General features: G+C 44.0%; 1 protein-coding gene across 2 annotated transcripts in view; it reads left to right on the top strand.

Annotated features, from left to right (window-relative positions):
* Nucleotides 1-22,046, top strand: part of LOC148015306 (Cation efflux family protein) — a 42,742-nt gene extending 20,696 nt beyond the window's left edge. Inside the window, exons 2-10 of one of the 2 annotated variants that reach the window (XM_087665120.1) lie at nucleotides 13,951-14,059; nucleotides 15,169-15,208; nucleotides 15,375-15,451; nucleotides 15,843-15,931; nucleotides 18,534-18,603; nucleotides 20,388-20,426; nucleotides 20,563-20,713; nucleotides 21,387-21,476; nucleotides 21,561-22,046. In XM_087665120.1, the coding sequence (XP_087521246.1) occupies nucleotides 13,951-14,059; nucleotides 15,169-15,208; nucleotides 15,375-15,451; nucleotides 15,843-15,931; nucleotides 18,534-18,603; nucleotides 20,388-20,426; nucleotides 20,563-20,713; nucleotides 21,387-21,476; nucleotides 21,561-21,665 (770 nt within the window). In that variant the 3' untranslated portion in view covers nucleotides 21,666-22,046. The remainder of the gene's footprint in view (nucleotides 1-13,950; nucleotides 14,060-15,168; nucleotides 15,209-15,374; nucleotides 15,452-15,842; nucleotides 15,932-18,533; nucleotides 18,604-20,387; nucleotides 20,427-20,562; nucleotides 20,714-21,386; nucleotides 21,477-21,560) is intronic. The other variant, XM_087665121.1, reaches the window with a different exon arrangement.
* Nucleotides 22,047-24,415: the final 2,369 nt, after the last annotated feature.

Raw genomic sequence — 24,415 nt, 5'->3', positions numbered from 1 at the left:
TATAGATTGAAGGCGGCCCTTTATGGCTTCAAATAGGCTCCATATCCTTAGAATGAGAAGATTGATTCGTTCCTCCAAGGGAATTTAGGGTATTGCCATTCTTCCGACCCCCAATTGTATGTCCACACCTCTATTGGAGGGCATGTGTTGTTCGTGCTTTATGTGGATGATCTCATCTTGGCAAGTGGCATGCCGAGAAGGTCAAGCAGACAAAGGTGGCGCTTCATGATATGTTTGAGATGGGCCTTCTCCATCTCTTTCTAGGTCGTGAGACTTGGCAGATTCCGAGGAGGATTTTTCTCTCCTGATAGTCGTATATAAAGGAGCTTTTGACTACGTTTGAGGTCGAGAGGTGTACGGCTATTTCTACTCCTATGGATCCGAATTGGAAGGCTTTGGTCCGTGCAGATTCACCAACGGTAGATACTACCCACTACAAGCAATTGATTGGGTTGTTGATATGGCTTCTTAATACTTGGATTGATTTGTGTTTTCCTATAGGTTTGCTTGTAGGGCTCATGAGTGAACACAAGCTGGTTCATGGGATGATTGCCATGAGGATTTTGCGGTTTGTGAGGGGGACCTGCAACCTAGGTATTTATTATCCAATAGGTTTAGGAGATTTAGCCTTGCTTCTATAGGGCTGGAAAGATTCTTATTGGGCTGGAGATATTGACCATAGGAGGTCAACAACAAGATATTGCTTCAGTCTGGGTGCAGTTGCTATCTCTTGGAGTAGCAAGTAGCAACCCATTGTTGCCCTGTTATCTATAGAGGTGAAGTACCGAGTTGCATCTTCTGCCACATGCGAGACAATGTGGCCTCGGTGATTGTTAGAACTTGGTTGTCCTTGGACAAGTCCTACTACATTGCATTGCAACAATGAGAGTTGCATTGCTTTGGCACGAAATCCTATTTTCCATGCTAGCTTGAAGCACATTGAGATACAATACCATTTCATTGGGGAGAAGGTCTTGGATGAGACCATTCATGTGGTTTACTGCAAAACGAAGGACAACTTGGCAGATTTGTTTACGAAGGCTCTTCCTCAGACTGTGCTTCAACAACACTCTAGATCCTTGAGCTTTATGCCCCATCCAATAGGGGGTGTTAAAAATTTGTTCATCTCTTGGGTAGGCATTGTCAAGCTATTGTTGTATAGTTAGTTTTCTTGGTCACAATTACACCTTTCTTTTTATCAAGTTGGACAAATCTACGTAGTCTATAGGTGTTTTTCAAGTTTACTGGGCAGTTGAGTAGGCATAGGATGTTGCACAAGGTGCCTTGTGGCAGCTGTTGTGTTGTGCAACTTTTATCATTATTTTATTCAGCGGTGGCAGTTTTGGTGTAGTCGGCAAGTTTAAAACTGGCGGGCGTGATTATTATATTATATTTCTTGGGCTTATTTATAGGCTGCCTATTATTTGGCACTTCACTTGTCTTTTTCAGGTGGAGAGAGATCGGCTAGAGGAGATACTTCGACAGCCCATTTGTACATGTGCCTTCTTCATTTCAGCATTCATTTACTGCAGATTTTTGTGTTCCACTGTCTCTTTTCTCTTTCCCTCTTCTTTCTTGTTCATTGTCTTTTAGTCTTGTCCATATGCTTTTGCATTCACTACACTTTGACGGGTCCAAGGGCAACAATTGGAATCAAGGTGCCAAGTACTAGAGAGGGTCATGCTGCAGTTGGCAAGGGCTGGACAGTAGATGATAGGTGGCTGATGGCTGAAATTTGCATGGTGGGGTGAGAAACTTGCACACAAGGATGGGGCTGAATGGTGGGCAGCTAGTCTATTTATAGATGCGGAAGGATCCTCTCAAATCAGGGTTTTGCATGTGGGATATAGAAACTCTCTAGACTGCTTCCCAATGCTTCCCATTTAATGACACTTTTGGTAATTTTCATGTTTTGAGGTTGTTTTAAAAAGCTAATCAGTATATGTGATGAATTTTTAGCTCAAGATCCCCTCCCAGGCCCAAAATTGGAACCAGAAAGAGACTGGAAGAAAAGCTCAAGTCCATTTTCACCCCAAGGTGTCCCATCCCAAAGTAGCCAGGGTATCAAACAAAGGGTGTACATCAGTTGCCTACTGGCCTTCTAATACTACACAGGCAATGGTTATCCTAACAAGGGAATCCAAGTGATCACCCTAGAAAGGCCAAGACACTATTGGACAAAGAATGCTTGTCAGCTGCCCAAGGTCCTAACAGGATTTGCAAAGGCAAATGGATCCACATTGAACTATTTTTTTTTCCCTTGGGTTTTGTTTGGGAGAATAGATATGGTTTGTGGCCTTTCAAGTAACTATGCCTTGTAGGGATAAGAAAAAGAGATGGCTAGATTGAACACATCTCAAAATAAACAAGCTATCTCGACCACTCATTGGCATTGATGACTAGGGAAAGGGTGAGGAAGTAGTAATGTGGTGAAGAAGGATAGTGGTATGGTTATAAAGAATTGTTGATGGAGACAGCTCAGGATTTGCCTAGGTCTGCTCTGCACAATGAGATGTCTAGAGTAGTGTGTTATATGATGAGAATACCCATGCAACAAGTGCAGCTTGGATAGTGTCTCTCGTAGGGAAATTTTTTACTTGCCCAAGCGCCCTTGTACAAGGATAATGATCATGTAATGCAATAGGAAGGTACATTAAGGACAACAGGCTGATGTCGAAGGCAAGTGCCGAATATATATATATATATATATTTCCAAATAAAGTATGGCTAATTATATTACTTCAGAAAAAATTGAATACAACGAAGTGCTCATGCTCAACAGATTAGCTAGAGCTGATGCAGAGCCACAAATATATCAAGTATACAAGCCTCTCAAGGCGGTCTGGGGGAGATGGAGGCAAGAAGCCATGGAGGGGGGGTGAATCGCCATCTAGGGTTGCCTACTTGCATTATGAAGAACAGGTCCTCGTCGCCCCAGGTGCTTAAGAAGTGAAAACGAAGCTCCTGACGAGCTCGAGACTTGCCATGCACCTGGTCCCATCGGCCATAGAGGGAGTGGACGATGGAAGCCCAGAGCTCAGCCAAAGTCGCCTGTATTGAAAGACTCTCCCTGCCAAAAATCTCCTGACAGGGTGCCTTCTAGATGTGCCATCGAGTAAGACTCCCTACGATCTCCCATACCTCAAAGCGGTCTGCTGTGGGCTCCAGTACCTAGTGGTTGGGTAAAGCTTCTGGGTAAAGCTTTTAGGCCGACCATTGCGCAAGACCTAGCCTCAATGATGAAGATCGTGTCTTGCATCTCAGCCTCATACAAAAGGTGACGGCCCTGGCTGATTGCCTGCTAGCAGAAAGCTCCCCATGAGATACATCCAAGGCTGGGTGCCAAATGGCGGAAAATGTGGCATGCTCCTCTCCACGCAAGCTATGCTACCTCACATGACCAAAGGCAGTGCTTTGGAGTTTCCAAAAGTTGTTACGGGCAGCGTTTACACCCTCCATCCTGCTGCATCTGGGCTAGCCAACTCCCCACCACCAGTCCTCCATGTGCCAAAAGCCATAGGAAATATGATATCCTCCTCAACCTCCAATTGTCCCATAGGTGGTACCAGAAAGTCCGACGGAAGGCATTCGTGATGCTGTGCTCTGCCCAATATTTACTACGCGAAGGCGCCCAGTCCATGTCCTCCTGCATCAGTATATGTCTACCAATCCTGGCTTTGTACTCCAAGATCCTTAGTGGCTTCTTGGCAATCATAGTGGCCGGCCATAGCCACTCTCCAGGGTCCCACTCTAGCTCATCAAGTGGCCCGCTCTCCCATATCTAGAGGGCACCACTCCCGAAACTCCTTCTAGAACACATAAGGGTCCAGACGCCAGGTCTTTCCCTTGAAGACCAACTGCATGAATCCTCCTCCAAAGAAAGACAATGATCTTTTTATCCTACTCCCCTTTGTCAAGGACCGAACGCCTCCCCTCTTGCATGGTGAAGAAAATCTCGTAGGGGGTGCCACCCACTCGGCCTGTCACCTGTAGGGGGATACGTGCCGGTGAAAATCTAGGGGCCCATACCTCGCTAGGCTCTATTGGCTCTTGGATTGGGGGGTCAAGCCACTCGAGGTATCACTGCGTCAATCTTCCTCCTCCTCAGCTCCGCTCCTCTTGGACAACCTGACGCCTCTTGCAGCACCTCTTGGTCCACCATCTTGTACACCTCCCGCCATGTCCTGATAGTGCGAGCGAGGCTGGCCTCCCAGCCAGCCCATTGGATGTGGGGGTGCTTGCCAATCTATATCCCATCCCTATCTCTGACTTGGGGGCTCCAGACCACTTGTTGGCATGCTGGGGGCCTCTAAATTAGGGCCTTACAAAGGCCTTGCCACGCATAAAGTACTCTGCAGAGGAAGGAGGATTTGGGGGGCGTGATCTGGGCCGTAGTGAAGATCCATCTCAAGGATGGCCTCTAATCACCACCAAGCCTCGATCTGCACTCCTAGAGACCCTCTTGTAGTAGGACCTTCCAGGTCTGCTCTCCTGGCGTGAGCCCGCGGACTATTGGCTTGCCCAAAAGGGGCAGGCTTTGGAACTCCGGGTCTATGATCCCAAGCCCTTCCTCAGACCGATGTCGGATGATGGTTGCCCACGCCACCTTGGCTTGAGAATCCTTGGAACCGTTTGAACCGGCCTAGTGAAAATTCCGCACTAGGCGGCGAAGCTGAGCTACACAAGACGAGGAAAAACACCAACATGAGGCAATGTACCATGCCGTTGCTAGGAGGACTTGGTTGACCACCAGGGCTTGGCTTACTAAGGAAAGACAGGCAGTACTCTAGTAGGTCAGCTTTCACCTGATAGAGTTGAGTACGGGAAGAAATTGCTGGGCAGGAGTGATGTCAAGTTCCACCTGAAACCCTAGGTATCGGACGATCTGCCCTCTGTACACCCATCTGAATCCCAAGTGGACTCCTCACTCCGTACTAGAGTCCGGGTCCATAAGAAAACCAACCGACTGCCACCAGTTGATTTTCGCTCCCGCTGTAGTGCAAAACACCTCCAGAGCTAGCCTCACTCTCTCCAGCATCAGCTCATCGTCCTCTATATATAGTGCGGTATCATTTGCATACTTTGAATCTAACAGCTCCATCTCCTCCCTCATTGGAAGTCGAAGGCCACGTAGCCCGCTCACATGTGATCAGAGGAAGTAGGACATTGCCTCTGCAAAGAGTACGAACAAATACGGGGCTAGAGGACAGCCCTACCAGACCAATCTCTCCTGTCAAAACTTCTCCCCCTTCTTGCCACCTATGAGAACCTTGTTGGTAGCCGATTTGTAGAGTGCAGAGACCCCGCGGATCCATGCTTGGGGGAAGCCCAACCTCACCATGGTGCTCTCTAAGAAGTCCCAGTCAACCGTGTCGTAGGCTTTCTCAAAGTCCAGGAGAAGTACAACCAATCCTTGACCACTGTGCTGGGCCCACTCAATCGCCTCAAAGAAGGTGAAGACATCGTCTAGGATACTCCTCTCCCGGACAAAACCTGTCTATGTGTCATGAATGATATTTGGAAGCGTGGGGCGGAGTCGCCTATCGATCATCTTGGCCAGTGCCTTATAGGTCAGTAACAACAGGGTGATCGGTCTCCACTGGGATAGCTCCAACCGGTCTCCCCCTTTGGGAAGGAGACTGATGAGACAAGCCGATAGACTCCTTGGCTTTCATCTTGAGCTGAAAATCTCTTGAAAGACCAGCAGTAGGGGGTCTTTCACCACCTCTTGGTAGGTAGCGAAGAAGGCCTTAGAAAGACCGTCCTCTCTCGGGCATTTTTACCCGTCCTGTGTATGGAAAGCCTCCTCTAATTCCTTCTCTGTGAAGGGGAGGGAGTGTCCCATCTCACGAGGGACAAGATGTGGTTTCAAACCTGCTGTCTACAGCATTGTCCTCTGGCTGAGATTGCCTCCTACTGGAGAAGGTGTCTGTAGTAGTCAGTGGCAATCTCCATCACCTCATCTGGGCTAGAGCGAATCCTCTCATACTGATGTTGGGAATAAAGGCCCTCCTGCCTTTTAACGTGCTCAGATGTGAGCACATCCTTAGTACTTTTACTTTCACATATATATCTATCTAAAAAACCTAAAGTGGTGGGACTCGACATCACTCTAGCCCAACAGTTTCTTCTTGTCCTTGATTCCATTCGGAGGAAGCTGGCTTACGGGAGCACGCCTCGTCTCTCACTAGCCGGCCGAGCCTTGATGGTTAACCAGATTCTCCTAGCGACGGCTTGGTACATCGCCTCGTGTTGGTGCTTCACCTCGTCCTGCGTAGTGCAGCTTTGCCGCCTAGTGCGGAATCTCCTTTGGTCAGGATCAGATGGCTCCAGGGATTCTAGGGCCAAGATGGCGTGGGTAACCATCATACTGCATCGGTCCTTGATTCCATTCGAAGGAAGCTGACTTACGGGAGCACGGCTCGCCTCTCACTAGCCGGCCGAGCCCTGATGGTTAACCAGATTCTCCTAGCGATGGCTTGGTACATCGCCTCGTGTTGGTGCTTCACCTCGTCTTGCGTAGTGCAGCTTTGCCGCCTAGTGCGGAACTTCCTTTGGTCAGGATCAGATGGCTCCAGGGATTCTAGGGCCAAGATGGCGTGGGCGACCATCATACTGCATCGGTTAGAGAGAGGAATTGGGATCATAGACCCGGAGTAACAGAGTATGGACCTTTTGGGCAAGCTAGTTGTCCGCGATCTCACACGAGGGAGGCAAACCCGGAAGGTCTTATTGCAGGAGGGTCTTTAGGAGTGTAGACCAAGGCTTGGTGGTGAGTGGAGGCCATCCCTAAGATAGGTATTCACGTCAGCCCTGATCACACCCCCCCCCCCCCCCCCCCTCCTCCCCCCCCAGATTACCTTTCCTACACAGCCTGCTCCATGTGTAGCAAGGCCTTCGCAAGGCCCTAATCCAGAGCCCCCTAGGCTGCCATGGGAAGATAGACCGTCAGCCAATGATTTGGAACCTCCAGGTCAGAGATCGGGAAGGGGCACATCCAGTGGGCTAGTTGGGAGGCTGGCCCGGCTTGTACCATCAGGACATGGCAGAAGGTGTACAAGATGGCGGACGAGAAGGTGATGCAGCGAGTTTTAGGCTTCCAAAGAGGAGTGGAGTTGAGAAGGGAGATAGACGCAGCAATACCTCAGGAGTGGCTTGTTCCCCTGATACTAGAGGGGCGATGCAACGAGTTTCAGGCTGCCAAAGAGGGGTGGAGTTGAGAAGAGAGATAGACGCAGCAATTCCTCAGGAGTGGCTTGTTCCCCTGATACAAGAGCCGATAGAACCCGGGGAGATATGAGTGGCTAGGTTTTCACCAGCAGGCATCTCCCTATAGGTGGTAGGTATAGAGTGGGCGGCGCTCCACTTGGGACCTTCATCGTACAGGAGGGGGGCGTTTGGCTCTTGACAGAGGGTAGCAGGATGAGGGGATAGCTGTCCTTTCATGGAGGAGGATCCGTGTGATTGGCCTTCAGGGAAAGACATGGCGGCTGGACCCTTTTGTCTTCTAGGAGGAGCTCAGGGAGTGGCGCCTCTGGATCTGGGAGGGCAGGCCACTTGATGAGCTGGAGTGGGATCTGAGAGAGTGGCTATGGCTGGCCACTACGGTTGCCAAGAAGCCACTGAGGTTCTTGGAGTACACTGCCAAGATTGACAGACATGTACTGATGCAGGAGGATATGGATTAGGCGTCGTCACTTAGCATGCACTAGGTGAAGCACAGCATTACAGAGCCTTTCTGATAGACCTTCTGGCGTTGCCTATGAGATAGCTGGAGGCCGAGAAGGGTATCATATTTCTTATGGTTGGTGGCACATGGAGGCTTGGCGGTGGGAAGTTGACTGGCCTAGATGCAAAAGGGAGGTTGTAAGCATTGCACTCACCAGCCTCTGGAAACCTTGAAGCACTGCCTTTGATCATGTGAGGAGGTGTAGTTCGTATGGAGAGGAGCATGCTGCATCTTTCGCCGTATAGCACCCACCCTTGGATGTATCTCATGGGGGGTCTTCTGCTTGCAGGTAGTAAGCCAAGGCCATCACCTTCTGTATGAGGCCAGAATACAAGACATGATATTCATTATCGAGGCAGGGTCGTGCGCAAATATCAGTTTGGAGGCTCTACCCATCTGCCAAGTATTGGAGCCCACAACAGACCATGGTCTCTGAGGTATGGGAGATCATAGGGAGTCTTACTGGATGGCATATGTGGAAGGCACGGTATCAGGAGCCTTTCGGCGGAGAGAGACTTTCAGCACAGGTGACCTTAGCAGAGCTATGGATCTCCATCATCCACGACTGATGGGATCAAGTGGTGCAGGGCGAGTCCAGGGGTCGTCAGGAGCTCTGTTGTCATTTCATGTGCACTTGGGGCGGCCAGGACCTGTTTTTTGTGATGCACACTGGCAGTCTGAGTTGGCGATACACCCCCCCTCCATGACTTCTTGCCCCCATCCCCCCCCTGACCGCCTTAAGAGACTTGTAAACATGATGTATTTGTGACTTTGCATCAGCTTTAGCTAAACTGTTAAGCGTGAGCACTCTATTGCAATCAGTTTTTTTTGGTAATATAATCGGTCACATTTTACTTGCCAAAAAAGAAAAGTCATGCTCATGCAATGGTGCCACTTGGATAGTGCCCTCGCAGGGAAATTATTCACTTACCCAAGTGCCCTTTTACAATCATATCATCCTGACAATGCGGAAGAAGTTACAAGTGTCCATAATACAATACAAAAGAATAAATGAATGAATGTCGAAAAACTGTAAGCAGCATTACTGTCACTATCAAGAGTAGAAGCCACCCCCTCTCAAACTGGAAGGGAAAGCAAGAGAGAAGCATCCTCTTCCCGTCAAGCTAAAGAAGTAGGGGAGGGTATACCCAAACCGATCTTGGGTAACAGATACTGAAGAACCGGTCGGTTGACGGCTTTGGTCAAAATAATTGCAAAATTGTTGGATGTAGTCACAAACTCTAGGCAGATAGTGTCTACTCAACGTGCTCTTTGGAAAAATGGAAGTGGACTCCCACATGTTGCGTCTGTGGTGTAATGATCAGATTGCTCGTCGCAAGGGCAATGGCACTTTGGTTGTCGCAGTAGACAACGGTGGGAGAGTCGCATGGGAAATGAAGTGCTGCCAATAAACTCCTCAGGTAGATGGCCTCGGTGGTGCCATCGAAGAGAGCCTGGTACTCATTCTCGGCCGTGGAAGCCACCATCGTCTTGTGCTTATGGCTTGACTAAGAAATGAGAGCCATGCCCAATGTAAAGAGGTAGCCGCCATGAGAACACCGAGTGTTGAGACTCCTATCCAATCGGAATCAGTGTACCCCTGCAAACATAAACCAGAACCATAGGTCAGGCCATAAGAATAAGTACAGCATAAATAACGCAACACACAAAGACATGCAAACCAATGGGACATCCTAGGTGCTTTAAAATACTGATTGAGTATGCTGATTGAGTAAGCTAAATTTGGCCTAGTGTGAATTAACCAAAGAAGTTTTCTTACAACAGAGGGATAGGTATGTGCATTGAAGGGCTGTCCTAGGGTATCCTTCGACAAGTGGACAATAGGATCAAGAGGTGTGGCCATTGGTCTTGTTTGATCCGAAGTGTGCTATTCCACTAGCTAAAGTGCGTACTTCTGCTATGACACAAAAATGCATCCCCCAGAATGAACTACCTCCATTCCCAAAAAACAAGACAAGAAACCAAGGTCTGTCATCTCAAAAGTAGCACTAAGCTTTGCCTTGATGTCTGCTATGGCAACAGGATGTGAGCGTGTGATGAGTAAGTTGTCAACATATAGCAGGATATAGCTGACCCCCTCTGCAGTAGATCGAACATATAAGTTCGGGTCATAAGGGGTAGAATGGTATTCATGAGTCCGTAAGAACTCATCCATCCTATGGAACCAAGATCGCAGTGCTTACTTCAACCCATAAAGGCCCTCAACTAGTTGATGGTGGGATAACTCATAAAGAGAGTCATAATCAATATGTCCTAAGCGAAAGTGCCAAAGACACTCATTATTCGTAGGCTCCCAAGATGTGGTTAATGCCTGGAAGCTATGGAACACGAAGCCCTCGGTTGTGAGCTCGATCAAAAAGTGAGTCATGTGGTAAAGGCCATTAGGTTGTGCCTCATCACGAGCAATCACTAAACCAGTCTGAGAGTCAAGGATCTTGAATGTGGTCGCTGTAAAGAAAACTGCTCGCCCCAATTGGCAAAACTACTGAATAGATAACAAGTTCACCCCAAGCTAGGGGACATGGTATACTTTGTCCAACAAAGCCAAATCCGGACCCTTGTTAGTGGCAAAACTGACGCTACCTTGAGCTTGAATCTTGACCAAGGAGTTGTTTCCTATGCAGACCTGCTCAGTTGCAGGGGCTCGGATACGGAAAATATTCTCTATAGGAGTCATATGATGTGTAGCTCCACTATCCACAATCCAAACAAGAGTTTAAGTGCTCGGCTGTGATGAGTGGGCCTCTACGGTAACTTCGTCAGGAGGTAACTCACAAATGTGGACGAGACTCGCATTTGTTGTCTCTATGGAGACGATGTGAGCCTCTGCAGACGAGTCAGACAAGTCTCTATAGGAGTCATATGATGTGTAGCTCCACTATCCACAATCCAAACAAGAGTTGAAGTGCTCGGCTGTGATGAGTGGGCCTCTACGGTAACTTCGTCAGGAGGTAACTCACAAATGTGGACGAGACTCGCATTTGTTGTCTCTATGGAGATGATATGGGCCTCTGCAGACAAGTCAGACAAGTCCTCTAGAGTTGAGAACGTTGTCGACTGAGATAGCTGAGTGGTGGCAGCATGAGTCTGACCTTTAAATTGCCCCTAACCATCACCCTGCCTCCCTAGTTGGGGGTTTCCCAACTGAGGGGCAGGGGTCTGAGATTTAGATTTGGGTGTTGTGCCTCTGGCCTTTGAGCGACACTCATCGTCGAATGACCAGCCTTTTGATAATGTTGACAATACCTATTCTTTTTAGGTATATTCTGCCACCCTTGTTTGAGTTGTGACTGGGAGTTTCCTTGTGATTCCTCAGATTGATTTTGGTTTTGATTTTGAGTGGAGGTTTGATTTTGTTTGCCCTTCCCTTGTTGCCCCTTCTAAGAATGAGCAACAAGAGCCCCCTCTGAGGAAGAATTCATATGAAATTGATCGAACAACCGTGCGTAACGCAACAACTGACACTCAAATTCATAGAAAGTAGGTATGGTAGGCTTTGAAACTATACCTTCCATAAAATTGAAGTATTTCTTAGGGAGTTTGTTTAGAAACAATGTGACTTGATTGTCCAAGGACTTAGGAGTCCCTATAGTAGAGAATTTGGCAAGAAGTCACCGATACTCAGTTAACTTGAATTTTAAGTCATCCCGATCAATGATTTTAAAGAGTTGGAGCTCATGGTCAACATTTATATGACGGGTCCTATCCTGAGTTGCATAGCGGCCAGTCAAGTTTGCCCAAAGTAGCAAATGGCGGCCTTATTCTCTTGGTTTTGTATGTAGATGACATGTTGATTGTAGGCATGGGTGTTCATGCCTTGGACTTCTTAAAGAAAAGCTTACACAGTAGCTTTGATATGAAGGACCGTGGTGAGGCCAATCATATTCTTGGCATGTGTATACTCAAGGACAGCCAAAGGGTCTTCTCTATGGGTCACAACAGGAGTATGTTACTAAGGTTTTGCAGTGTTTCAATATGGAGACGGAAAAGTCATTGATGTATCATTACCTCCATATGTGAAAGTGCAAATGATAGCCCTACATCTGATGATGGAAAGGCTGAGATGGCCAAGATTCCTTATGCTTTAGCCATGGATAGCTTGATGTATGCTATGGTTGCTACACATCCTGACATTAGATTCGCGGTGGGAGCGGTTAGCAGGTACATGGCATATCTTGGCAAAAATCATTGGGAAGCAGTGAAGGGTATCATGAAATACCTGAAGGACACAAAGGATTTGTATATCTACTTTGGGAGGTAGAAGTCATCTGTTATTGGCTTCATGGATGCAGACTATGTTGATCATCTTGACCGTAGGAAGCCTACTTTAGGATATGTGTTCACATTCAGAGGGGGAGTAGTCTCTTGGATATCGAGGTTGCAAAAGTGTGTTGCATTGTCTACTATAGAGGCAGAGTATATGGCTACCACTGAGGCATGCAAGGAGGCTTGATGGCTTTCATGTTTGGCGAAAGAGCTTGGCATTACAAAGGTTCTTATCCTCCACCGTGACAGTCAGAGTGCTATCATGCTAGCACGGAATCCTGTCTTTCATGCAAAGACAAAGCACATATTGGCGAAGTATCATTTTATTAGGGATGTACTTGACAGCAAGAGCATTGAGCTAGTCAAGGTACAGACAAATGATAACCCTGCAGACCTTCTCACAAAGGGTCTTCTAGTAGAGTGGTTGGTTCATTGCCTCCAAATTATGGGGGTTGGATAGTATATGTATATTTCAGCTTTGTTCATACATAGACTTAGGTGATTCTTTCCTCTATCTTCAGGTGCATTGCCTTTAGGTGGGAGGTTGTTGGGATTAAAGGCTCATTGTGCCTTTTATGGTGTTTGGGTGTGTACGCACCCTTACACTTGTACTTGATATATATTATCAAAAACCTAAAGTGGTACACTTTGTTATTGTACCCACACATTGAGTGTCGTGCTCTCACTCTCTACTCTGAACACTCACCCCCTCTTTCACTGTGTATATTCAACTGTACTCTGTCTCGATCCTCCTTCACACTTGTCTTCAAAAAATACAAAGAGAGGAGAACTTTGAAGTGAATGAATCAATGCAGTAAATGAATGTGAGAGACTAGAGTGTAGAGAATGCTCAAGGTTAGAGCACTGAATGATGTTAGAGGGTGATGTCCATCAGAGACGGATGTCAAGTGCTGTAACCACCAGTTCGAGCTGAAAGTATGTTGAATAATGAAGGGCAGCAGGCTGGTCACCAAAACATAGTAGTCTAGAGGCTGAAATTTGGTAAATGGATCGGAAGCTAAAAACTGTGGGCAAGAGCTGTAAACAGCAAGGTGGCAGTTGGAGCAGCTGGAGGAGCAGTGTACTAATGAAGGCGGCCTGCTGGACAACAAAACACAGCTGTGGTAGGTGTCGGAGAGGAGTTACAACTAGTTGATCAGCAGCAAGAGGTGTAAATGCAAGTTGGGAAGGTGCTAGCGAGAGGAAACCAGCTGGCAATGGCAACAGGACTGCAAAAACAGCTGAGGGGAAGGTCTAGGCAGCAAGGTGACAACTAGAATCAAGGCTCCAAAGTGTTGGAGAGGGTCGTGCTGCTGTTTGCAAGGGCTGGACAGCAAATGGTAGGTGGCTGGTGGCTGAAATCTGCATGGTGGGGTGAGAAACCTGCACACAAGGATGGGGCTGAACGGTGAGCAGCCTGTCTATTTATAGATGCAGAAAGATCCTCCCAAATTAGGGTTTTGCATGTGGGACGTAGAAACTCTCTAGAACGGCTTCCTGTTTAATGACACTTTTGGTAATTTACATGTTTTGGAGCTGTTTTAAAGAGCTAATTGGTATGTAATGAACTTTTAGCTCAACACTTTGGACTCCCTTTCTCGTGCTTGACTTGAAGATCATCAAGGAAGGTAAAGGAATGTGCCATGGGTTGGATGCAAAGCCAATCACTCAAACAGAAAAGCTCACATGTTTGAAAAAGGGATCCTATTGTGCAAGAACGCAAAATAATATTCTTCTGGCTGAAGCATGCACAGGCTTATCTTCTAGGCCCACAGTGCCATCAGCTTGCAACATGACAAGAGGCTTCCAATCTAAATTCACAAAGTAACAAAATTATGAAAATGAAATTCTACAATTATTTCAGCTTAGAATGCTAATATTTTAGTCTTAACACTATCTTTTGCTGTACTATAATCTTGGTCTTGTCTTTGCAGGTCTGGTCTCAGATGCATTCCATTTGACATTTGGCTGTGGGCTACTGTCTTTTTCACTGATAGCAATGCTTTACACAAAGAAAATGCACAATGAAACCTATACTTACGGGTGAGTTAAAGACCAATCTCTTATTTGCAGCTTGGATTTCATGTTTGCAGTATGAAGTTTGATAAGGTAAGAGGGACTGAATGCACTCATGTTTACTGTCTGGATGTATAGATGGTGGAGTATATGAAAGAGACTTTTGAAAGCTGGTATCGCATCTTTTAGGGCACTTACCCAGAATAGCATGCATAAATGGGGCACACCTTTAGGATATATGTCAGGCTCTTTCATTTTCCCTCACAAGGATACTGCCTTGTTCAATAAATTTTTCTAAACTTTTCAGAATTTCCTTCTTTCCTGAGAATAGTTCTAACATATTATCACAAAGGCATGCTCTATACCTTATTATTATGTCAAATTCGATGTGAGAGTTTCTGCTTGAATCGACAATCCACATGCAGTATCTGAGTTGACTCAACACATTGTGCTGTTTGCACTTGCTGAACTCAGGAAACATGGTTAAATTGTCCTCTACCAGCACCATTTTGTGGGAGTGTTATCGAACTATTTATGCAGACTGAAATGGTTTGCTGCTATGATGGAATCCTTTCGACATGGAACTTTGTGACTACTAGGATGCAAACCTTTATAGACAGCTTTGTGATCAAGAACTTGGCACATGAAATCATTATTGAACCATCGGTGTAAACCATTGGCTGCAGATGATGTGTTTCAGTCTGGTTCATATTGCATTGCTGCGTTGGGAATGGTATCACACTTAGGGTGGAGCTACTGGATGAGAGGACAGCAGTTACACATGAAGGGTTGGCTGGTCAAATAGCAATATTCAAGTGTGATATTTATCAACTCCATTAGTGGATGCTTGTAATGTAGAACACTGGACCTGTATCTGCTTGCATGCTTTGATATTTATCAGCCCCATGAGTGGATGCCTATAATGTAGAATACTGAACCTGTATCTGCTATGGCTTAGTAAAGATGCTAAACTTTGTGCAGATGTTGAATGCACCTGGATATGCTGATGTGCTATCTGTCATTATTCTACGAAGCATGCATCATCTGCTTTTATTACTTGACATTTGCATTGCAACTTGTCCTGTAACGTTCAAAAGGGTCTTGCTCCTGAACTTTGATTTGTAACTTATACTCAGGTATAATAGGTTGGAGGTACTCGCAGCTTTTACAAATGCTGTAAGTATTAGCCGATGCCTTTTGTTTATTGAACATGCATGCACATTTTACTTTTTCAGTGCTTGTTTGTTGATGCAAAAGTAACCTGGCTGTTTCTTTGAACTTGATAGCTACATCAGTATAACATATATTTTCCCCTCTGTTGTTGTATTGTGAATGTAGGCAGCTTTTTCTACTTTTTCTTTCGTTTTCTCTTGCAGTTGAGGCCCTACATGCCTTTGTCCAAGATGAGTCTGAACACAAGTAAGCATGATCATATTTCAATTCCTTTACAATGTAGCGATGGCTTTCAGTTTCATTTTTCAAATGATAGTAGCTTGCATTTTGTGCTTGTCCCTTTCATTTTTTGTGAATAGTGGTAGCTTGCAAATGGCAAGCCTTCATTTACTAAGTGCTGCCAACTTTGACTTGAGAAGTCTTAACCCCTTATAAAGGAAGACGATAGCACTTACATTCCTTTTTCATAATGGGGGAATTAAGATTCTAATAACACAATTACTGGCTTCATTGAATGTGTCATGCAAAATAATCTTTCAGATGATCATGTATGTACTACTTGATTGTATTTATATTTTAAACTGCTTGCATTCATTGAATGCTGCCATATGAAATAATTTTTTGGCTGATCTTGCAGGCATTATTTGATTGTATCAGCAGTGACAAACCTTTTTGTAAACCTTTTAGGAGTATGGTTTTTTCGAAGCTATGCGCGCATTCGAATATGTGAGTTTCTCTGGTAGAAATATTGTAATATTCATGACTCTGTTCTTTTAAATGCCCTTAGCAAGGGTAAAAGGAATTAAAGACAGCTGTTTTAACACTAACTTTCTCCAGTGAAACATTGCTATTAAATCTTGTCTAGTAACTAGTTAGTCTATTTGTATCTTGGAACATCTATAATTATTATAGAAATTCACATTCATATGCATGCACAATTGAGAATTGATCCTTGCTATCAGCTGAAGTGCTGATTGAAAAAATAAGTAATGCTTACTCAGATGATCTTGCGTAACAAAAAGTTTTTTGAATGTTTTTTCACAAAAAATTGGCATGGTTCTCTTTTGTTGAGCAATAAGATTAAAATATCTAAAGTAATCTTTTTTTTCCATCCATCAATGTCACGATACCCTTGTAGCTTGATTGCTTTGCGGAATAGACCTCTAACTTTGTATTTTACATGTATACTTAGCTGTTGCCAGTTCGTAGCCATTAGATGGAAAATGGACTTTGATTGTACTGTGATACTCCTCAACAAAATCTCTTTTAGGTCATTGTTGTGGACAAAATAATTAGTTGGTTTTTTCAACTACAATAAGCTATCTTTCCTCATAACTCTCCTACTTGAGATGCTCATCTTCTTCTACTTCTTCAGTTGAGAGAGAGAGAGTGTGTGTGTGTCATAATTTTGACCCATTCCATTGCCTTTGTAATCGTTGTCAGGCCTTGGGCAATCTTTTGTGGCACCCTCAGTTGACGGCCCTGATTCAGTGGGTTGGACCTTTTTTGTGACTCCAAAAAGATATGCACCACCTTGAGAGTCTTGTAGGACCATATTCAACTCTTTGTGGCATTTGTGGTCTGATGCTTCAATCTCTTTGGGGTGAGATGTTTTGGCTTGGAGCAGGAAGCTTGCTTTTGCTCTCCCTTATAAACCCACTTGGGCATGAGAGGGGGTTTTAAGCTACTCAAGTATAGCCCTCTACGAACTCGTTTTATTGGCTAAATTCCTTTCAACTGTTATATAGCCCCAAAACAGTTTCCAAGTTGAATTAGTTAAAACAGATTCTAACAGCTGGCTTAGAAAATTCCGTAAAAGAGAATTATGGGCAGTGCCAATTTCATCCCATTATCTTGTTCCTTCACCAGCTACCATCCATACCTTTCTTCATCACATCAATGATCACCCGCATCACCATTGGTTTGACACATCCTGCTGCCCTAGTGACTCTCTGTGTCCGCCCTCCTAATATCATCCTCCAGCTGGGGCAGTATAAATCTGCTGCTTGAAGGTCCTAGCCTTGCATTTGTCAGAGTGCTGTGATGTCAGAAGCGTATAACCAGGCTGAAAGAAAACAATGAACGCAGAGAGAAGAGAGAAAAAGAGAGATTGGAATGCTGAAGACTGCAGAAATCTGAATGCTGAATACAAAAGGCAGTATGTACAACAGGCTATAGGTGTATGACAGCCAGAAGAATTTCATTGTGTCCACTTTTTCATTCTTATTTGCATTTTCTGAGTTCATTTGTTTGTCATAATCATACACTTTGTTCTCCCTATACACACTAGTGTATCCTCACATATGCCATCCCACCTCTTGTCCTTGCCACATTGTTTTGGTGATCTCCCCCCCCCCCCCAAAAAAAAAAAAACACGTTTCTGTACATTCAAGGAGCCTTTTGGACACTATATGCAACTCTGATTGTGACAGTCCAATAGTGATTTGGATGGATAAGGCTAAACAGTTTCGTTACTCTATGTGACTATCACAAAAAGGACATCTCTCAAGAATTCAAAAATGGTATTAGGAGGCTGTCCAATCATCCTAGCCTCTAGGAAGTAGCCGCACTTCTTTTTAAGCTTTTCCAACTCTCCTCCTTTCTCACCGTAGTCATCAAGGAGCCATCTTGGCTGATCTCCCTATTGGAGCTTCCCTTTTTTTTTCATTTTGGGCAAGGGGATGGGGGTTGTCTTTCCCAAGGCTTAGGGGTTTTGTCTAAGTTTGTATTGGTGGCAGAAATGACTCGTGCTACAGTGGAAGGTAGACTCTAGAAAGCTATCCATTGCCTCTCTAGATGAGGCAATTGTGTAGGAGACAAGAGATAGCAAGTTGGCTATGGCCTCTTTACATGAGGCAATGGTGTAGGAGACTAGAATGCTCCAAGTGTCCCTTGTCTCTTAGGCACATGAAATGGATCCGATCAGAATTGCTACTTGGGTCTTACTTCAGAAAGTTGGAAATTGCATATGAGGTGACAAAGTAAATTTTGAATGGTAGTTGGTCTAATAGCTTGCAACATTGAGAAAGCTATAGCTCCTCTTTACTTAAAGCATGTTGATCTCTTGGGAGGAGCTAAGAATGATCTTGAGCCTTGCTATCCTTTACGTTCTGATTGCTACACTGCAATTTTTTCTCATAGTTAGTTCATATATGAATTGCAGTCATGTAAGTTTTGGAGAATATGCAGTTGTGTGTGGAATATCTTGCTTGTTACTTCACATGTTGTATGGTTTTTCTTTTGTTCTGTTCCATTTTCTCTCTCTCTTTCTCTTGTTTGGGTGTAATGGTATTTGAGAATGCACAGTTTATGCGTTTTTGGTTCACAGCTTATAGGAAGGCTGAAGACATGAATTATCATTCAATCTTCTTGCATGTGCTGGCAGATTCCATACGCAGGTAAAAGTTTTTACATTTTAACACATGTTAAATATGTTATGTAACATTAGAGTGGTTTAACTATAATAAAGAGTTCACAACAAAACATCCTATATTGTTGTAAGATCATGCGTGTGTTCAAGCAAAGCTGACTGAGAAAGATTTACATGATTGATATATTTGTGCCAATGAAGACACCCTTATGTAAAGGATCCAGATTTCAGCAATGTCTTTTAGATGACAGAAGGTCTTTTGACTACAGTCTGAAAGATTGATTGCTTCCAAATAGGGATCCACTATCTCTTATTTGTGTTGGTGAGTCAAGTTTTTTCCTATTCAAGGATATAAATTGAAGAGATTGACCTGGCATTTATTTTGGAAGCGAAAGTTGTATAAGCACTATACAATATGCCAAATCTCAGATACCCTTATGTCAATGCGGGGCAGCCAAATAAGCTGCTCTTCCACGTGGTAGAATTTTCCATAGGTCATGTTGTATTGGGGTTGCCCAAGGTTGGTGCTTCCTAAGTATCTTCAGTGGGATTTGACTGTTAGTTCCATGCACATAATGGGTATCAGATGCTGTTATGTGCATTTCTTGGCCTTTGATCGGTGCCACATTAATTGGGCAGTTTCATTTACAGTGGCTGACCTGATCCTCTTGGGTCTCAGTTCCACTATAGGCTATTTATATTGCACTCTGTTCCGCCTCTTGTACCATCATCATCACATCACCTGGCATTGGCACTCTTGGATAGGTCATGTTGTATTGGGGTTGCCCAAGGTTGGTGCTTCCTAAGTATCTTCAGTGGGATTTGACTGTTAGTTCCATGCACATAATGGGTATCAGATGCTGTTATGTGCATTTCTTGGCCTTTGATCGGTGCCACATTAATTGGGCAGTTTCATTTACAGTGGCTGACCTGATCCTCTTGGGTCTCAATTCCACTACAGGCTATTTATATTGCACTCTGTTCCGCCTCTTGTACCATCATCATCACATCACCTGGCATTGGCACTCTTGGAGAGGAGATTGGAGGTAGTGTGGCTGTTCATCAGAGTGCTGGTTACCCTGTTGGTATTATACTCATTCTTGTGCTTTCATCTATGGATTCCATTGCCTGTTCATGATGTGAGTTGATTGTTCTTTCGTTGCTTCCATTCTGCACTCTCACATGGTATAAGACACCTAGTTGTGCTAGACCCAGGTGCTTTTTTAAGCTGCATTTGGCTGATTGCAGTTGCTCCATTGCTGTATCTTCACTGGTAGAGAGCTGCTGTCATCATGTTTACTGATTGGAGTGGCTGCTGCGTGTATGTCCATGCTTTGGAACTGCTGACATAGTGTTTTCACCCTTCTGACCTCTACAGCTTGGTGGCCTGTTTGCAGCCTGGAAGCCTGTTGTGGTGGGCGTCAACAGGCTTATCCACCTGCCAAGCCTGCATTTATGCTGTCTGTGCTACCTCCTTGCTGCTTGGGCTGACAGCTTGGCTTTTTTGGCTGAGCTGTTCCTTATCTTCATTGCTTTTGTACTGCATGTGTGAAGATTACATGTTATGACAATGCAATCACTCTTTTATCTTCTTCGCATGATATCACCATGCCTGGCTTTTGCATGCCAGGCAGCAGCCATGTATGTCTACTTGTGTTTTTATTCAACCACCTGTGTGTGTGTGTGTGTGTGTGTGTGTGTGTGTGTGTGTGTGTGTGTGTGTGTGTGTGTGTGTGAGAGAGAGAGAGAGAGAGAGAGAGAGAGAGAGAGAGAGAGAGAGAGAGTTGTAATGTTTTTATTTGAATGCTGCAGTGCAGGATTAATTCTTGCATCATGGCTGCTTACTCTCGGGTACATTTAAGTGCCTTTATTGTAGGAATCAATTTTGTTACGATCCGGTTAAAGTGGTCCAAGCCAGTTATTTATTGTGTGTTTGGATTGTTGGAACAAGTCCTGTACTGCTTTTAATACTCTTCTAGGTGTGCAGGGTTAATAATGCAGAGACATTGTGCTTGGGATTGGTTGCAATTGCTGTCTTTTTGGTCGTGATGCCTCTTTTCAAAGCAACTGCTGGAGTTCTGTTGCAGATGTCCCCAGCAGGCATATCGGCATCAGTATTCCATAAATGCCTGAGACAGGTGAACTTCATGCTATTTTTCTTTATGATGTGTTCATTAATAATAGACGCATTTTAAAATGCTCGTGTGTAGGGCAGCCTGTTTGATTACCATTTACCCAAACACCTCATCCCTTGTTCAGGTATATGTTCTTTTGCATCCACTTGATGTGTGGTCCTTTTTTGTGCTTGATTTGGCATGCAAATGACAGTTGCATTCCTGTTGAGTGTTATGATTCTGGTGCTTCGCCTCTTGGAACACTAGTGCAAGTTGCTTTCGCAAAATTGTTCAGCTTGCTGCAATCTTGATTATAGAGAGGTAGGTCACAGTTTAAGTTTATGAGTGTAGAGTACACGTGAACTGTGTTTCAGTCATACAGCCACACCCATACAATGTGAGGCTTTACTGTTGCAATGCTGGTATTTAAAAGTAAAAAGCCATCTTCATATTAATATGCTTCTGGTTAGTTTGACCTTAAAACGCTAGGAAAAACCTATTCATGTGAGGGGCATTTCTGTGGCATCATACATGCTAGAAAATGTAGCAGTTTGCCCTCAGCTGCTAGGCATGAAGTTTGACCATCAAGATCATACAAAATTTGTTCTCTGGATTGTTTCTTTGGCTTGCTAGCATTTAGTGTTCACTTGTAAAATGACTGTCCTTTATGAAAATGAAGGTGTATTTATATGTTCAGGTTAGATCGATTGAGAACATTATTGAATGTGTGCAAGCTCGCTTTTGGGAAATGGTACCAGGATTCGTTGTTGGAACCATCCTCATACAAGTATGGATCAGCTTTTTGTTACATCTATGGTAGTAAGCAGGGACAACTTATTCATGCAACTCATGTTATGAATCGGTGGTGTAGGTGAAGCCAGGCACAGACGAACAGAAAGTGCTGAAACACATTCATAGCATCTACAATGACATTGGAGTGAAAGACCTTACGGTGGAAATTGACGTAAAACATTAATCTGGTGATGATGCCAGATGGGTATTACTTTCTTTCAGAGTCATTAAATCAAAGCTGTGAACAGAAGTGCCCAACATGCCCTCTGATGTTGAATGGTGATCGGCAGGGTTTGTAAACAAAAGCAAAAGCTACTAGAAGCTCTAACAGACATATATCTATGCTTTCCTGTAACTGAAGATGCTATCTGAACAAGTGTTTACATGTTAAGGTGAGCTCTGCAGGACACAACTGATCTATCTGATCACAAATATCACCCTTAAAGTCAAGAATCATGATTTACGTACAATATATACATTTTTCCACCTATGTTGCAAGATTTGCCATTTGGAATAAAGCAATTCAATAGAAAAAATTTCAATGCAGATTATTCATCTTGTTCTTTGTGAGGGACTAGCTCATACAACACGTCTGTACTTAAATTTGATGACTATATGTGGATTAAGCATGATTGTCCAATGTCTAAGATATTACTCGCTTTTCAAATAAACATCTTTCTAAATTGTTTTGGCATAGTTTGAATACCATCCCTATATTGGCATATGAACAGCTTTTTGGTTTGTATGCAACACCAGTTCAATAACACTTAACTAGTGAGCATACTTGAATTTGATAAGAATTTCACATATATTGCAAGTCCATTAGAGCTAAGTATACGCTAAGATGATACAAGCCTATGGAGTGTGCGTGCCCATCAAGAAATTTATTTAGTCGATGAATAATACAAGGGAAGTTGCTCTTTGTCTTCAAACTTTAGTATCTTTGTGATTTAGGGCTAGCTTTCCCTACATTTTGTGTGTGTAGGCCACTAGATTTGTCTAATGGTATCAATAGCCAAGATACAATGGGCAACATCCATTGGACAAACCATATCCAATGGCTTACATAAGAGTCAACTTAACAAGGGTCTATAATGAATAAAGTTCTTTTCTTTGAGCTATTAGGATCTTACTTGTTTAGGCCTTATCTTGGCCTTTCAAGAGACCATGACCTTGTGAGCTATGTTGGAACAACTTTTCGGGGGACCAATTAACCTTGCTCTCAAGGGAAGTGGAGATAGATAGGAGATTGTAGTGAAGGTTGATCACTTTGCTTGGAACTATTTACAAGAGCCTTGCGAAGGTGATCAATCTTAGACTAGTCCCATTGATGTCAAATGTTATCCACAACATCCAAAGATTAGTGAGACATGGTTGTCCATTAGCCCCCTTCTTTTTATTTGTAATAGAGGCCTTGAGTGCCTTCTTGGGAAATAGAAAGTATCAGAGGTATCATGCTATTGATCTTTGAGCTCAAGGAGTTGCTTGAGGTGGAGTTTGTTAATAACATTATAGGTCATCTTGACAAGGATGAGAGTAAACATGCATCTATGCGCATTTATCCCTTTTCGATCTTTTCAAGTGGACTCTAGATCCACCATATTCATGGTATTGCATATGGCAATCTCCAAGATAGTCTCCCTTGGTTGCATATCCAATGTCTTTATGAAAATGTCAGCTATCTAATCCTGTGTGTTGACATATACCAAGTCAATCTCTCCTTCAAGTACCTGCTAGCTTACTTCTACACATCTTTTTTGCCTCTCCATATACCCCCCATATTTGCTTCACATAGCACTAGCCTTTTCCTTCGTCATCAACATCTAGTAGTCATAAAGATAGCTTGCTTATTTTGTGAAAGCCTTTGGGTCTGGCTACTTGTCTCCCCTTTGTTACTTAATTGATCAGTCACCACTCCCTTTTTTGCAACACATGAAACACCTTGTCGTAAACTTTATTTGGTAAGGAGAAGATGGGTTTTGGAGGGGTTTCCTCTATACACATGAATATTTTAGTAGGAGATTGATTTGTATTTTAGGGGCTATGGCATGAGATTTAGAGGAAAAGACTATGCGGTCTCAAGGGATCCAAGGTTATAATCAAGGCCATGATAGTGCAAGTACCTCTTGATTGGCAAACAAATACTACAAACACTTCTCAATAATGAATAGTCTCCTCTCTAGAGGGGACATCTTTCTAATTGTCATTTTAACTAGTAGAGACAAGACATTCACATTTATGGTTGAGGAGGATGGTCATCGCTAGTAAGAGAACTTGGATCAAACAAAGCTTAGTATAATGCTCTAGTGGCATGTTGCTAGAAGTGGTATATTAACCCAAACCTAGTCACTTTCTTGTTGAATGGATAGCTATACTAGGCTAATTAAAGGAGACCTCTCAAAAAATTATAGTGAGATCCAAGAGAGTATTGTGGAGGGAGCCATTTTTCGATAGGCCATGCGGCATGGCCTTCTTTGGCTACATTATTAGGCTACGAAGGAGTATTCAAATGGACAAGATTAAAGCATAGCTAATAGCCAACTCCCATTGGTACATGCAAGGCAACTTAGACCATTTCCTACTAGATTTTAGAGTAATTCTACATACATGACATCTTAGACTTTCTTATTAGATTTTTGGAGTAGTTCTAAATGATAGCTTTAGGGCCTAGGAATGTCCCTTTTCCGATGGAAATTAGCTAATACGAGCTTAAGTAGTTGTCATTTGGCTTAAATATGGCAGGGATCTAATGGCATTGACAAGATGTTGTGTGTGTGTGTGTGTGTGTGTGTGTGTGTGTGTGGGGACCATCTTGGAGGTTAGGACGTATGGAGAGAGCCCTCATGATGATACTCCATAGCACAATAAAGACCACGGTCACAATTTCAAGGGATGTATCTTGGATCGCAAACAAAGGCCCAACGTGTGGCTATG

This window comes from Lygodium microphyllum, chromosome 24 (genome assembly GCF_053477565.2).
Source record: "Lygodium microphyllum isolate KBCC chromosome 24, Lygodium_microphyllum_v1.1.10, whole genome shotgun sequence".
Taxonomy (NCBI): Eukaryota; Viridiplantae; Streptophyta; class Polypodiopsida; order Schizaeales; family Lygodiaceae; genus Lygodium; species Lygodium microphyllum.
Note: the sequence above shows the minus strand (reverse complement) of the source record. Positions and strands in the feature narration are given on the sequence as shown.